Below are 15,357 nucleotides of genomic sequence, written 5' to 3'. Positions count from 1 at the left end.
GACGACTCTTTAGAATTTAGAGGATATGTAACGCACGAGGTCGAATGAACAAATATCTGGAAATACACGGCACCAGTGGTAAATGATGATGATGATGCTGATGATATTCAGTTTCTGGGGTGCTCAACTGCGCGGTTATCGGCGCCTGTACAAAATCCCAACCTTTACACTGTCCAGTCTCGCCACTTTCCCGAATGATGGTGAAATCGTGAGGACAACGCAAACACTCAGTCTCCAGGAGAAGAAAATCCTCGATCCAGTCGGGAATCGATCCCGGCACCCCACAATCCAGAGGCAGCAACGCTAGCAACCAGTGAAGAGACCAGCTGGCCGGTGTGGCCGAGCGGTTCTAGGCGCTGCAGTCTGGAACCGCGCGACCGCTACGGTCGCAGGTTCGAATCCTGCCTGGGGTATGGATGTGTGTGATGTCCTTAGGTTAGTTAGGTTTAAGTAGTTCTACGTTCTATGGGACTGATGACCTTAGAAGTTAAGTCCCATAGTTCTCAGAGCCATTTGAAGAGACCATTTTGTTCATACCGTGTACCCCGCTATTCAGCACATTCAGTGAGCGACAAGCTTTCGTTTCGAGTCAAAGAGCAGTACCGTTCCCCACGACTGCAGCGGTTCTGCGCATTAGACCTCTCGAGGATCGGCATCGTTTCACACCTTACAGGCGAGACACATCTACACTTCCTGTCCTCTCTGCTGGGAGACATGCGTTTGACGTTACGAAGGATGGAGACTGACAATTCGTCCACTGGAACGTGCTATACTGAGTGCTGCATGGCATGAATAGCATCCGGCCATCCAGATTTGATGAAGGAACCGTCCCGTATTCAGCCAAAATGATTTAAGGAAATGGTTACGAACCTAGAGTCGAAATCTCGGTGGCCGGACTGGAATTTGGGCCTCGATTCCCGTGAATGTTAATTCCTTGCTACAGCTACTGCCTAACCTCTGTCGACACCCCTAAAGAAACTTTGCGGTGACAGAAAATACGGCGTGCAAGCCCGCAGAGCATCTAGTAAACTGGATATTCATCGTACGAGGGGCGTTCAGAAAGTAAGCTCCGATCGGTCGCGAAATGGAAACGACTATGAAAATCCGATAAAGCTTTGCACAGATGTGTTGGGTAGTGTCTCTAGTATAACCCCAGTTAGCATCCCGTCGCTCTTCTCGTTTCTGAGCTCGCAGTGAGTGCGTAAAGATGTCTAGAAAATAGTGTCTGCCGCCAAGTACGAGGGCCTGGTGAGAAATTTCGCCTGAAGCTATGCAGCTAACATTACATAACTGTCGTGCTGTTTCTTCTTCAAGACAATTCTCAGCCGCATTCTGCAGGGGCAATGAAGATGCTCCTGCATCGTTTTCAAATGGAAATGTGAGATTACCCACAATACAGTCCGCAATTGTCTCCCCCTGAGTTTCATCTCTGGTCACATGAACCGCTGTCTTTGAAGACAACATTTTGACACAGACAACGAGGTGTAGGCCAGCGTGGAGAATTGGCGGAAAGCACTGGCGGCTGCCTTCTATGATGAGGCTATTGAAAAGTTGGTACAACGCTATGACAAAAGTCTAAGTCAGAACGGCGACTACGTAGAGAAGTAGCTGAAAGGTGTAGCTAATTGTTACAAGTAAAACATTTCTGATGTTCACTGTGGTTTCAATTTGGCAATCAATCGGAGCTTACTTTCTGAACAGGCCTCGTAATTCCAGCAAAACGTGATAGCTTGTCTACGGAGAAGACAAAAATGCTGCGACAGACGAAAATGTGTAGTATGAAAGTAGTCACGTTTCTCTGGAATACAAACCGAAGAAGACACTCGCGTTATTGTACTATTCTTCATTAAAAAGGAACGATGATGGAGGAAAAGCTACTTGCTTCGCGAGTAACATTAAAACCATCGAAGTAAACTTGCAAGTCTGTAATTATTGCTTACTCCACCATATCGCATAGATTTTTTCCTCAGTCAGCGTAATTAGAAATTCAGAAATAAAACTGAAATCCCCTTTCTCTTAGAACTTTTTCATACGTCGCACTGAAATGCCCACCTCTTGACTGACAGCGATTTAGGCGGCATTATATGCCTCTGCGCTGGTGGATGCAGGCCAGTAATGTGTCTGTAGGATAGGGTGGCATGGACAGCTCTATCAAACCACTCTTCGGGCCGCGCGGGGTAGCCGCGCGGTCTGAAGCGCCTTACCACGGTTTCTTGCGGCTCCCCCTGTCCGAGGTTCGAGTCCTCGCTCGGGCATGGATGTGTGTGTTGTCCTTAGCGTAAGTTATTTTAAGTTAAATTAAGTAGTGTGTAAGCTTAGGGACCTCAGCAGTTCGGTCCCATAGGAATTTACCACAAATTTCCAAACCAGTCTTCGCACTGAAGACCACAAAGACCACAATAACAACTAGGCAGTGTGCAGTGAATCTGCAACGTCTATTCGTGGGGACGGAGAGTGGGAGTGGGAGGGAGGGTCGTACATCAAATGATGCGGTGCTACTTATTGTCCGATAACATGACAATTGTAATCATTTTTTTTCTTTTTCTTTAAACTAACAAACCCCCCCCGCCCACACACACACACACAAACACAAACATACACAGTTTTACTCTTAGGACAACGCATGTTTGTTGATGTCCGTCGTCTCGGAGTAGCTTCACTGGGTGGTGAGGCGGAATGGCAGATTCGCTCCTCGCGCAGGACATGGTTGTGGTTTTCAGTGAACCGCTTTTGTGTCTATCCTCCACCGTGGATCGTGACACTACGCTACCTCGGTCCTAAGTGCGACAGATGGCCGAAGTTACTACAGTTTTGATCATGAATATTCGCATTAGAGACAAGCGGTTATCGAATATCCTCCGTTTATCTACACTCCTGGAAATGGAAAAAAGAACACATTGACACCGGTGTGTCAGACCCACCATACTTGCTCCGGACACTGCGAGAGGGCTGTACAAGCAATGATCACACGCACGGCACAGCGGACACACCAGGAACCGCGGTGTTGGCCGTCGAATGGCGCTAGCTGCGCAACATTTGTGCACCGCCGCCGCCAGTGTCAGCCAGTTTGCCGTGGCATACGGAGCTCCATCGCAGTCTTTAACACTGGTAGCATGCCGCGACAGGTCTCCACAGTACATCGATGTTGTCGCCAGTGGTCGGCGGAAGGTGCACGTGCACGTCGACCTGGGACCGGACCGCAGCGACGCACGGATGCACGCCAAGACCGTAGGATCCTACACAGTGCCGTAGGGGACCGCACCGCCACTTCCCAGCAAATTAGGGACGCTGTTGCTCCTGGGGTATCGGCGAGGACCATTCGCAACCGTCTCCATGAAGCTGGGCTACGGTCCCGCACACCGTTAGGCCGTCTTCCGCTCACGCCCCAACATCGTGCAGCCCGCCTCCAGTGGTGTCGCGACAGGCGTGAATGAAGGGACGAATGGAGACGTGTCGTCTTCAGCGATGAGAGTCGCTTCTGCCTTGGTGCCAATGATGGTCGTATGCGTGTTTGGCGCCGTGCACGTGAGCGCCACAATCAGGACTGCATACGACCGAGGCACACAGGGCCAACACCCGGCATCATGGTGTGGGGAGCGATCTCCTACACTGGCCGTACACCACTGGTGATCGTCGAGGGGACACTGAATAGTGCACGGTACATCCAAACCGTCATCGAACCCATCGTTCTACCATTCCTAGACCGGCAAGGGAACTTGCTGTTCCAACAGGACAATGCACGTCCGCATGTATCCCGTGCCACCCAACGTGCTCTAGAAGGTGTAAGTCAACTACCCTGGCCAGCAAGATCTCCGGATCTGTCCCCCATTGAGCATGTTTGGGACTGGATGAAGCGTCGTCTCACTCGGTCTGCACGTCCAGCACGAACGCTGGTCCAACTGAGGCGCCAGGTGGAAATGGCATGGCAAGCCGTTCCACAGGACTACATCCAGCATCTCTACGATCGTCTCCATGGGAGAATAGCAGCCTGCATTGCTGCGAAAGGTGGATATACACTGTACTAGTGCCGACATTGTGCATGCTCTGTTGCCTGTGTCTATGTGCCTGTGGTTCTGTCAGTGTGATCATGTGATGTATCTGACCCCAGGAATGTGTCAATAAAGTTTCCCCTTCCTGGGACAATGAATTCACGGTGTTCTTATTTCAATTTCCAGGAGTGTAGATTTAGATTTTCCGTGCTTTCCCTATATTACTTAAGGGCACGCCGGGGTATGGAATCTAAATACCGCTAATGTGTGGTCGAAACGAACCACAATTTAAAACGTGTTGTGTGATTGTACTAAAAGAAATAAAAATAATTATAGTATCACTATCGACATATGGCAGTGAGACATGGACGTTTAATGTGAAAATTATCCATAAACTGAGGGTGTCTCATTGAACAAGGTAAAGATGCGTCACTCGGACAGGAAAAGATGAAATGGATCAGGGAACCGGCTGGTCTGGGAGACTCACAAGGGGCGTCCACGACGTTTGGAACGCGGACTTACTGCAAACTTCGCACACTCGTAGTACTCTATGAGGACAACAAAATGTGTAAGCAGTCACGCGTACTTCTCAAGCGTTATTGAGAAAATCGCAAGATAATTTCGGTCGTCAAATATATACCTGTGCGTGGCCCGTTTTTACCAGGAAGCGGCGGCAGCCGATTGGTTAGCGTTCAAGCCCCGTAATCACTTGATCGATGGATCGAGTCCCGCTCGTCAGTTTTTTAAATTTCTAACACACTAATTTTCTTTACTATTTATATTGCAATTGATATAATGGGAAAAATACGTGTAATCGGATGAAATTTTATTAAATTTACAATTTATTTGGCAGTCTACAAATTTTTATCATCACAAATAATATAATATTCATTAACTATCGCCTAGTAAACGACCAAACAAATAAAGTGATACTGAAAATGTATGCTTGTCCATGTTTTCAAAATTGTTCGTATATAATCAAAAGAGAATGAGAAATTGCTACTCGTGAAGACGCTATTAAAATACAGTCGATACTGCATGACCAATTATGAGCGCCGATATTTAAGGAAATGCTGCGTTATGCATGGTTTGCTTCCAAATTATCGTCTGAAAGAGAGGTTTTTGAATATGTTAACGACGTTTGTTTTTCTACGGAAAACCTCAAAAGACCTTGCGTATGCGGAAACATAGCATTTATTCAGCTGGTGCCGTTTAACTTTATGTTTTCCACGTTTTTACGAAAAATACCATCCTGCAACTTGTACTCGTAATGTCGAAAGCGACGAATAATTGTACATCTTTCGACAGCAGTCTGTACCGGTCAAAACTTGGAGCTAACAAGTCGTTTAGGACCCCTTCCACGTATAAGGGATTTCTCAAATCACAGACAAGCATACATTTTCAGTATCACTTTATGCATTTGGTCGTTTACTAGACGGTACTTATGAATATTATTTTATTTGTGATAATAAAAATTTGTAGACTGCCAAATAAAATTGTAAATTTAATAAAAGTTCATCCGATTACACGTATTTTCCCCATGATATAAATTGTAATATAAATAGTAAAGAAAATTACTGTGTTAGAAATCAAAAAAACTGAAGAGCGGGACTCGATCCATCGATCCATTGATTACGGGGCTTGAACGTTAACCACTTCTTTTTTTTTTTTTTTTTTTAAATCTCATTTTGCTCTATATTGGTCGCTGAATATGTTCGTGGCACACGTCCGATGACAGCCCTTCAGGTTCTTTGTTGATCCGTTCACTCAGGTTTTTTTTTTTTTTTCGTGGTAAGAAGTGCCCACGCACAGGTATATATTTGACGACCGAAATTATCTTGCGATTTTCTCAATAACGCTTGAGAAGTACGCGCTACTGCTTACACATTTTGTTGTCCTAATGGAGTACTGCGAGTGTACGAAGTTTACAGTAATTCCGCGTTCCAAACGTCGTGGCCTCCCCTTGTCAGAAATGGGCTGGCCATGTATCCACCAACATGGATAATAAATGGACGAAGGAAGTTCTTCGCTGCTTTCCGAGAAATAAGAAACTGCCGAGACGACGGCGTAATTTTCTGTCTAAATGTTGTTTTTCCTGGCTCTTATCCCATATCTTCACGAGGTCGGCATGTTAATTATTGGATTTGGCAATGGTAGTAGTACAGGATGGCTGGGTGCCCTTCCTGTTACCACAAACCTTCACATTCAACGTCACTTCTGCATTCAAGCAGTCCAATATCAAACAACATGCTAAATACATTTTGAAAGTATGATATTGGTATGCCATTGTCATAACCTGCCTCTTCCCAAGCACATTTTAACATAGGTTTGTACTTGATTGTATAGCACAGAATGAAATCTGATCGCGCGGCCGCTACGGTCGCAGGTTCGAATCCTGCCCCGGGCATGGATGTGTGTGATGTCCTTAGGTTAGTTAGGTTTAAGTAGTTCTAAGTTCTAGGGGACTGATGACCTTAGAAGTTAAGTCCCATAGTGCTCAGAGCCATTTGCACCATTTTTGAAATCTGATGATGAAATGACGATCGTGTAACTTTCCTTGTGGTTTTTGGCAGTGTAGTCCGACGAACTCAGTGCCCCTTCTCACGTAGAGCTCATATTGGCTAAAGAAGTACACGTAATGCGGGTGGAAATATTTCGTTGTCTTCGGTCCTATTCTATCTATATTTTGTACCTTCGCGTTACCAGGTTTCTTCTCTTAGACATGGAATAGGTGATCATTCAAATGTCTCTCGTGCTAAGATATGCATTTTTACATACGAATGCCTCATACCACTGTTATTTGAAATCAGCGATTTATATTCTAAACACATTTTCGTGCGGTTCTGAGCGTTGTAGGACACGCACTTCCCTTGTCAGAAATATCACGTGGGAGCTAAAGCGATGATGGTCCGCTTTTCTATCGCAGATCTGAATGACGGGACACCGAATTCCCCCACGCAGCTAAAACGCTGGCTACTAATAGTCTCTAATTATTTTTAAAATTTCCCCCTTGTCGAAGCGTCCGTACTTCCTGCCTCGCACAGTTTTTTTTAGTTTAGCGTCCCTTCACTAGCGATGTCATTAGAGAGGGAAAACTAGCTGACATGGACAAGGAGCGGGCATGAATAGGTAATAAGAGTTGTTAAAGGAGCCACTTCGGCCCACGCCTGGAGTAATTGGGGTGAATCACAAAAAACGTGGATCGGAATGACTACTGCCGTACTAGGCTCCAGTTTCTTGGCCACTGCACCGCCACAGCCGTACCGGACACTTACCGCTTCAGCACACAAAAACGACGCCGTTCCATTCAGCGCACAGTCGGCGAAATACGGCCACGGCATTCGTGTAACTGTATGCGACGCGACACACGCGCCAATACAGCGCCATCCGCTCAGGCTTCTGCACCACTCACTTGGCTGCACATCACACCTCGTCCCATTCCGTTGGTTCTCGCGTTTAAATCGTTCGAGCCGATCGAAACTTCTAGATTTTGCCTACGCAGATACTCCTTGCACACGAATGGTCATAGGTTTGTTTCATCCACGAGAAAACGTCACGGAGAGGCTGAAAACCTGAACTGGACCAGGCACGATTTCCCTTTATTATTATTTGCGAATAAATCGATTAGGACTTTTCAAAGTACTTAGAGGTGGGCATTTCGTTCGAGCCCATACCATTCCCTTCCTGTGGGCTTCCTTTCTCTTTTCAGCCCATGCTTGTCCAGTCTTATTCTTCTTTATTTTTTTCTTTTTTTTTTTTTTCAAGCAGCTTGCCACTTGTGAATTTTCGACCTGAAGACTTCACCGATTTTGTCATCATCCGGTGGAATTCCTGCCAGTTTCAGATTAGTTTTGACTTCGTCAATCTGTTTCATCGTATCCGTTTTGGCTTTACACCAGTAGTCAAAGAATGAGACTATTTGCTTTCTAAGTCTGCCTGGGTTCATTATTCTAATGTCTCCATAGAATCTTAACCTGCGTTTTCTAACGACACGGTCGATATTTGTGTGTTCTTTGATTTCCTGTTTGCCTCTGAGTCGGTATTGTTTGTCTAGAAGATTTTGGCCTAGAACTTTTCTTACGATTTTGCGTTGCTTTCCCTCAGTGTTTTCAGTGTCAGTTTTCCTGTTAAGAAATTAGTGTTTCTGATCCATAAACGCATTCTGGTTTAATTACTGTATTGTAATGTCTTAGTTTCGTGTGCTTAGAGATATATTTCTTGTTGTTGATACTTTGCGTAAGTTGGTATGTAATTTCCACCTTCTTGCATTTAACTTCATTTGCTTTTGAAACTTCCTGGCAGATTAAAACTGTGTGTCGGACCGAGACTCGAACTCGAGACCTTTGCAAAGGTTTTAATCTGCCAGGAAGTTTCATATCAGCGCACACTCCGCTGCAGAGTGAAAATCTCATTCTGGAATCATTTGCTTTTGTTTCGATACTATTTTCCTGAATGGTTTCACCGAGATATTTATATTGTCTACGAGGTCATTAATATACAAAACGAATAGCGTGTGTCCCAAAAGAGTTTCTTGAGGTACGGCCTAAGTTACTTCTACTTTTGTCGATCGCTCTCCTTATGAAATAACGTGCTGAGGCCTCCCTCCCTACGAACCGAGCGAGGTGGCGCAGTGGTTAGCACACTGGACTCGCATTCGTGAGGACGACGGTTCAATCCCGTCTCTAATGACCTCGTTGTCGACGGGACGTTAAACACTAATCTCCTCCTCCTCCTCCTCTTAAGATATGCACTTTAAAGCCCTTGTTTACTGCACATTTTTTTCTTGTTTTGGTCCTCGCAACCATCTTTCAAAATATGGAGAGCAAAAAGTTTGCAGCAGAAGAGATATGTTTCACAGTATCGCAGATGAAAACACGCTAATGGCTCTTAAGGTATATGTTTTAGAGCCCATGCTTACTAGATTTTTTTGCTTTGAATGACCGTTCCTGTCAAATGCCTGGATATTGAGCATTCCTCCTGGGACACCTTGTACAGATTCCTCGCTTAGTACTAGTTCTCTTCACTTTTGTAAGCAGGCTTCCGTAGACTGACTCTGAGATCTATCGTCAAGCGTATCCCAAACAGGCGTTTATCCAGGATTCTATTCTGGACGAGGAAGGGAAGGGGGAAGAACATACCATAGATGCCTACAGTTTTAATTATAATAACAATAAAACACGTAAAATGTTAAAACGTAATAATAATCAAATGGTTCAAATGGCTCTGAGCACTATGGGACTTAACTTCTAAGGTCATCAGTCCCCTAGAACTTAGAACTACTTAAACCTAACTAACCTAAGGACATCACACACATCCATGCCCGAGGCAGGATTCGAACCTGCGACCGTAGTGGTCGCGCGGCTCCAGACTGTAGCGCCTAGAACCGCTCGGCCACTTCGGCTGGCTAATAATAATCATCATCCTTTGTTTGCATCGCCGGCAGCTATGGCCGAGCGGTTCTAGGCGGTCCAGTCCGGAACCGCGCTGCTACAACGGTCGCAGGTTCGAATCCTGCCTCGGGCATGGATGTGTGTGCTGTCCTTAGGGTAGTTAGGTTTAAGTAATTCTACGTCTAGGGGACTGATGACCTCAGATGTTAAGTCCCATAGTGCTTAGAGCCATTTGAACCATTTTTTTGTTTGCATCAGTTCAGAGAGAGACAGCATTCGAAAAGCATTCGTCCGAATATTTGCGAACTACAAGAAGAAATATAACAGCAATCGTATCTCTCAACACTGATAACCACATAATTTGCAGAATATGACATCGAAGTGTGCACTCGCCAATATCGGAATTTCAGGTGGAGGGTCTTTCCCTTTCCTTTTTGTCTTACTCATCTTCCTGAGGTATGCTGGTTCGCCTGTGGGCTCACGAACTGTTTTCTTATCAGGCCGCAAGCGCATCGACGTGGGTAGGGAACTGCAAAGTGTCCTCTGTAAAACTTAGCCTCTCATTTCTAGAGCTCCTTGACATTTTCCAGCGTTTTAGTTTCGCGGAGAAATATACTAACTCTTGTTCTAAAATGGTTTTTTTTGGGGGGGGGGGGGTGTCATGGCTCACCACTATTTTGATCCGCACCTGCTGCCAACCTTAGGTTGTTTTTTTTTTTCAGAATGTCGTCCGAAAACTTCGAAGTACATGAAGAAATATAATACAAGAAATATGATAACAATAGTATTTCACAACATTGACAAACCAAACTTGTGGCTAGCCGTGCTACCGTTATTTGAATTCGTTGAACATCCGCAGTTATCCCTATTCAGCAATGTTGACAGAAAGGACACACAAGTACTTTTTAAGTTGTCTGCTCTGTAGATTGGCTGCATTTTCCCACTACTCTGCTAATGAACCGAAACCTATCGCCTGCTTTAGCTACGACTGAGCCTGTGTGATCATTCCACTTAAATTGTTACAACTAGGTATGTTAACGATTTCACTGATTGCAGTAGTGACTTATTGATATTATGTGATAATATTTGTCTACGTCCTGTGAAGAGCACAATTTTAAGTTTGTGCACATTTAAAGCAAATTGCCAGTTTTGGATCCCTTTGAAATCTTATAAAGATACGACTGGACATCGGTGCAACTTTCTTCAACCAGCACTTCATCACAAGTAACTTCACCATCTGCAAAAAGTCGGACGGTATTATTAATTTTGTCTAAGAGTTTCTTGAGGCACGCCCTAAGTTACTTCTACTTTTGTAGATCGCTTACCTTCCCAAATAACATGCTGAGGCCTCCCTACGAAGAAATCCTCTAACCAGTAACAAATTTTGTTTGATACGTCATACGATCGTGCTTTTGTTGATAAACGTTGGTGTGGTCGCGAGTCAGGTTTTTAGGTAGTCAAGAAACACTTCATCCACCTGACTGCCTTCATTCATGACTTTCAGTGTGTCATTTGAGAAAAGCGCGATGCCGGCCGGAGTGGCCGAGCGGTTCTAGGCGCTTCAGTCTGGAACCGCGCGACCACTACGGTCGCAGGTTCGTATACTGCCTATGGCATGGGCGTGTGTGATGCCCTTAGGTTAGTTAGGTTTAAATAGTTCTAAGTTCTAGGGGACTGATGACCTCAGAAGTTAAGTCCCATAGTGCTCAGAGCCATTTGAACCATTTTTTTTAGAAAAGCGCGAGCAGGGTTTTGCATGACCCATATTTTCGGAATCCACGTTGGATGTCATGGAGGAGGTCATTCTATTCGAAATACTTCATTATGTTTGAGTTCAGTTTATGTCCTAGGATCCTAGTATTTGCTTATTTCGTACAAACTGTACTGAACTGAATTAACAACATTTGTGCGTGTGCGTACGCGCTTAGCACGCAATAGATGTTAGTATGGTCGTAAATTAATTCATAGGAATTGGAAGACGCATTGCTTCCTGCACACACTTTTATTTGGTACGTAAAATACAGTCTCACGGCAGGTTACAATTTAGTAACGACCGGTTTCGGATGGAAAAGCAGCTATAATTAATTTTCAAACAGTGATGAGCGTTCAACGTGGTTTGCCGCGCGGTTTCAGGCGCTGCAGTCATGGACTGCGCGGCTGGTCCCGGCGGAGGTTCGAGTCCTCCCTCGGGCATGGGTGTGTGTGTGTGTTTGTCCTTAGGATAATTTAGGTTAAGTAGTGTGTAAGCTTAGGTACTGATGACCTTAGCAGTTAAGTCCCATAAGATTTCACACACATTTGAACATTTTTTTCAACGTGGTTTGAAACTCGGTAATGGATGATCTGACATCCGAGGTCGTCAATAAATTATGTGCGTATGAGACGGCAGTCTACTTATTATATTCTGACAAATTGGCGTTGCTCCACGCCACCAAAGCATATAGAGCCAATCCCTTTCTTTATTACAAAAAGGGCAATCAGGAAAACCCTTTATACTCTAAAAACTACACGCGTTTTTATCATTCCTCATTGTGTACTTACACTTTTGAGGCGCGTGCGCTGCTTGTCGAGGCAAGCGATAATCTCGTAATGCAACCATCAGGTAAGAGCACTGTACAGCAGATGTTGCGAACTTGAACAGCCGTAAAGAATGTTTCCGTGGCCACAAGATGTATCCACTTCCGTATCGATCATTCCACATTTTCCAATTCTCTTGTCTCGCGAGATATATTGCACATTATTAACAGGCCGTGATATCACTCAGGACACAGTTCTGCACGCACTCTCTCGGCGATTTCGAACAAGCTTTCTGAGTCAGAGACGCTGGAATAATGCTATAGCTAAGTCGTGGCGATCGTTCGTCCAGAATGACGCTAGTGCGTGCGATGTTAAAATAAACCGACAAACACGTGTTAGCAAGCGCGCTCGTGCCACTGGTGTATATGTCTCGCTAATGCAAAATTAACCGTATTGTTGCTGCGAGCATGTTCGTGCGAAGTCACTGATCTTCTACGGAAGTGTTTCCGGTACGAGGTCAGCAACATCGATGACAACGACGTAGCCGCACTTCCGGGACCACGAGAACTCTCGACTGCGGGCAGGCGCGCCGGTCTGTCAGCGTGAGTCGACTCACCCCATGACAGCAGGAGGTGCAGCAGTGCGCCAGCGCAGAGGTTAGCCGCTAGCATGTTGTCCAGCGGCGCGCTACATCTTCACTGCAGGCGGCAGTCAGCTGGGGCTGAGATTTGGGGCACGCCAGCGCCACTGCCGCCGTTACTCCAGCGGGCTTTCACTCCCCTCCACCACGCCACGCCGCCTCCCTGCCGCAGGTACTCGCGGCCGCTCGGACAAGTCCTGCCACACGCATGCGCCTCTGCTGTCGAGGTGGACGCCCTGGCCACCGTGCTCCGCAAAATGTGTCATTCTAGGCTTCACCACTTCTTTGGTTAACCGCCTGTTTCACAGCACAGCGTAGCTACCTAACAAACGTAATGAGCCGGGAATTTAACTCCTCTTCAGTACGATACTAGTAGCAGAACACTTTGTTGTCGTTTTGATCTTCCACTAGCCGAGTTCCCGGCGTTGCCCTGTTATGTATTGTTTCCAATTTTCTGTCAGTCCATTTCCTCCTACCACCTTTGTCCATCATCTCCTCTCAACACTCTCTGCCCATCACCTCCTTCCTACCTCTAATTCCCTCCCCTATTACCCACTCTAACAAGGGCCGGCCGGAGTGGCCGAGCGGTTAAAGGCGCTACAGTCTGGAACCGCACAACCGCTACGGTTGCAGGTTCGAATCCTGCCTCGGGCATGGATGTGAGTGATGTCCTTAGGTTAGTTAGGTTTAAGTAGTTCTAAGTTCTAGGGGACTTATGACCACAGCAGTTGAGTCCCATAGTGCTCAGAGCCATTTGAACCATTTGAACCCTCTAACAAGGGAAACTCCCCATCGCACCCCATTCCGATTTAATGGTAAAGTGGCTCAGTGGACAGCCCGTCATAATCTGAACACAGATCTACATCTCCATGACTACTCTGCAATTCGCATTTAAGTGCTTGGCAGAGGGTTCATCGAACCACAATCATACTATCTCTGTACCATTCCACTCCCGAACAGCGCGCGGGAAAAACGAACACCTAAACCTTTCTGTTCGAGCTCTGATTTCTCTTATTTTATTTTGATGATCATTCCTACCTGTGTAGGTTGGGCTCAACAAAATATTTTCGAATTCGGAAGAGAAAGTTGGTGACTGAAATTTTGTAAATAGATCTCGCCGCGACGAAAAACGTCTTTGCTTTAATGACTTCCATCCCAACTCGCGTATCATATCTGCCACACTCTCTCCCCTATTACGTGATAACACAAAACGAGCTACCCTTTTTTTGCACCCTTTCGATGTCCTCCGTCGATCCCACCTGGTAAGGATCCCACACCGCGCAGCACTATTCTAACACAGGACGAACGAGTGTAGTGTAAGCTGTCTCTTTAGTGGACTTGTTGCATCTTCTAAGTGTCCTGCCAATGAAACGCAACCTTTGGCTCGACTTCCCCACAATATTATATATGTGGTGTTTCCAACTGAACTTGTTTGTAATTTTAACACCCAGTTAGTTTATTGAATTGACAGACTTGAGAATTGTACTATTTATCGAGTAATCGAATTCCAACGGATTTCTTTTGGAACTCATGTGGATCACCTCACACTTTTCGTTATTTAGCGTCAACTGCCACCTGCCACACCATACAGCAATCTTTTCTAAATCGCTTTGCAACTGATACTGGTCTTCGGATGACCTGACTAGACGGTAAATTACAGCATCATCTGCGAACAACCTAAGAGAACTGCTCAGATTGTCACCCAGGCAGGTCATTTATATAGATCAGGAACAGCAGAGGTCCCAGGACGCTTCCCTGGGGAACACCTGATATCACTTCAGTTTTACTCGATGATTTGCCGTCTATTACTACGAACTGCGACCTTCCTGACTAGAAATCAAGAATCCAGTCGCACGACTGAGACGATACCCCATAGGCCCGCAGCTTGATTAGAAGTCGCTTGTGAGGAAGCATAAAGAAAGAAGGTGTACTGAACTGTGAAAAAAGAAGCAAAATAGGAACAGTGAACGGTCCAAGCTCAAGATGTGCAACATTGAGCGACTTGCAAGAGCGCCGGCCTCGTGGCTGTATGGTCACAGTGTTGGACTACAAAGTGGGAGATCCGTGTCGAAATCACCCTCCTGTCATTTTCATTCATTTTTTTCCACCAATTTATGAGCTGCCCGTCCGATCATTGGCGTGTCTTTTCTCCTTCTGTAGTCTTGGTAATTGTCACACTACACACTGGTTGTAGAATGTGAGTCATGTGATAAGGTTATATGACCGTCACAAGCAAATGTGATGAATAGTGAGAGCAGGCGAGATGCCTCGTAAACCTCTCACAGAAATGAAAACAATAGCGTAAAAGGGTTTGAAGTATGTTACAACGAATAAATTCGGGAGTCAAAACTCCTGAAATGGAACGCAAGAGGCATAACAGGTGGATCAGCCGGTGCGGCAGCTCAGCGTGTTCGGTCAGAGGGTTCTCTGTAATAAAAAACTGAGTAAACGGATCAACGAACAACCTGAACGAGTGTCATCGGACGTCCGCCACGAACAAATTCAACCAACAATATAGAACAAAATCAGATTTAAAAAAAAAAAGCGGTAACGTTCTCGCTTCCCGCGCACGGGGTCACGGATTCGATTGCCGGCGGGGTCAGGGATTTTTTTCTGCCTCGAGATGACTGGGTGTTGTGTGTCTTTCATCATCATTTCATCCTCATTCACTCGCAAGTCGTCGTAGTGGCGTTAAAGAACTTGTGGAGCGGCGGCCGAACCGACCCGCGAGGTGTCTCCCGGCCACCAATGCCATACGCTCATTATTATTATTATTACCACTATAAAGACACAAATTTGAACACAGCGAAATGACATGTCA

At 45.7% G+C, this 15,357-nt stretch overlaps 1 protein-coding gene across 1 annotated transcript in view; it reads right to left on the bottom strand.

Moving 5' to 3' along the window:
* The window catches only part of LOC124721833, a 350,749-nt gene extending 338,136 nt beyond the window's left edge, over window positions 1-12,613 (bottom strand). The window contains exon 1 of the mRNA XM_047246959.1: window positions 12,513-12,613. Coding sequence (XP_047102915.1) covers window positions 12,513-12,567 — 55 coding nt within the window. The 5' untranslated portion in view covers window positions 12,568-12,613. The remainder of the gene's footprint in view (window positions 1-12,512) is intronic.
* Window positions 12,614-15,357: the final 2,744 nt, after the last annotated feature.

The sequence above is a fragment of the Schistocerca piceifrons genome, chromosome X (genome assembly GCF_021461385.2).
Source record: "Schistocerca piceifrons isolate TAMUIC-IGC-003096 chromosome X, iqSchPice1.1, whole genome shotgun sequence".
Taxonomy (NCBI): domain Eukaryota; kingdom Metazoa; phylum Arthropoda; class Insecta; order Orthoptera; family Acrididae; genus Schistocerca; species Schistocerca piceifrons.
Note: the sequence above shows the minus strand (reverse complement) of the source record. Positions and strands in the feature narration are given on the sequence as shown.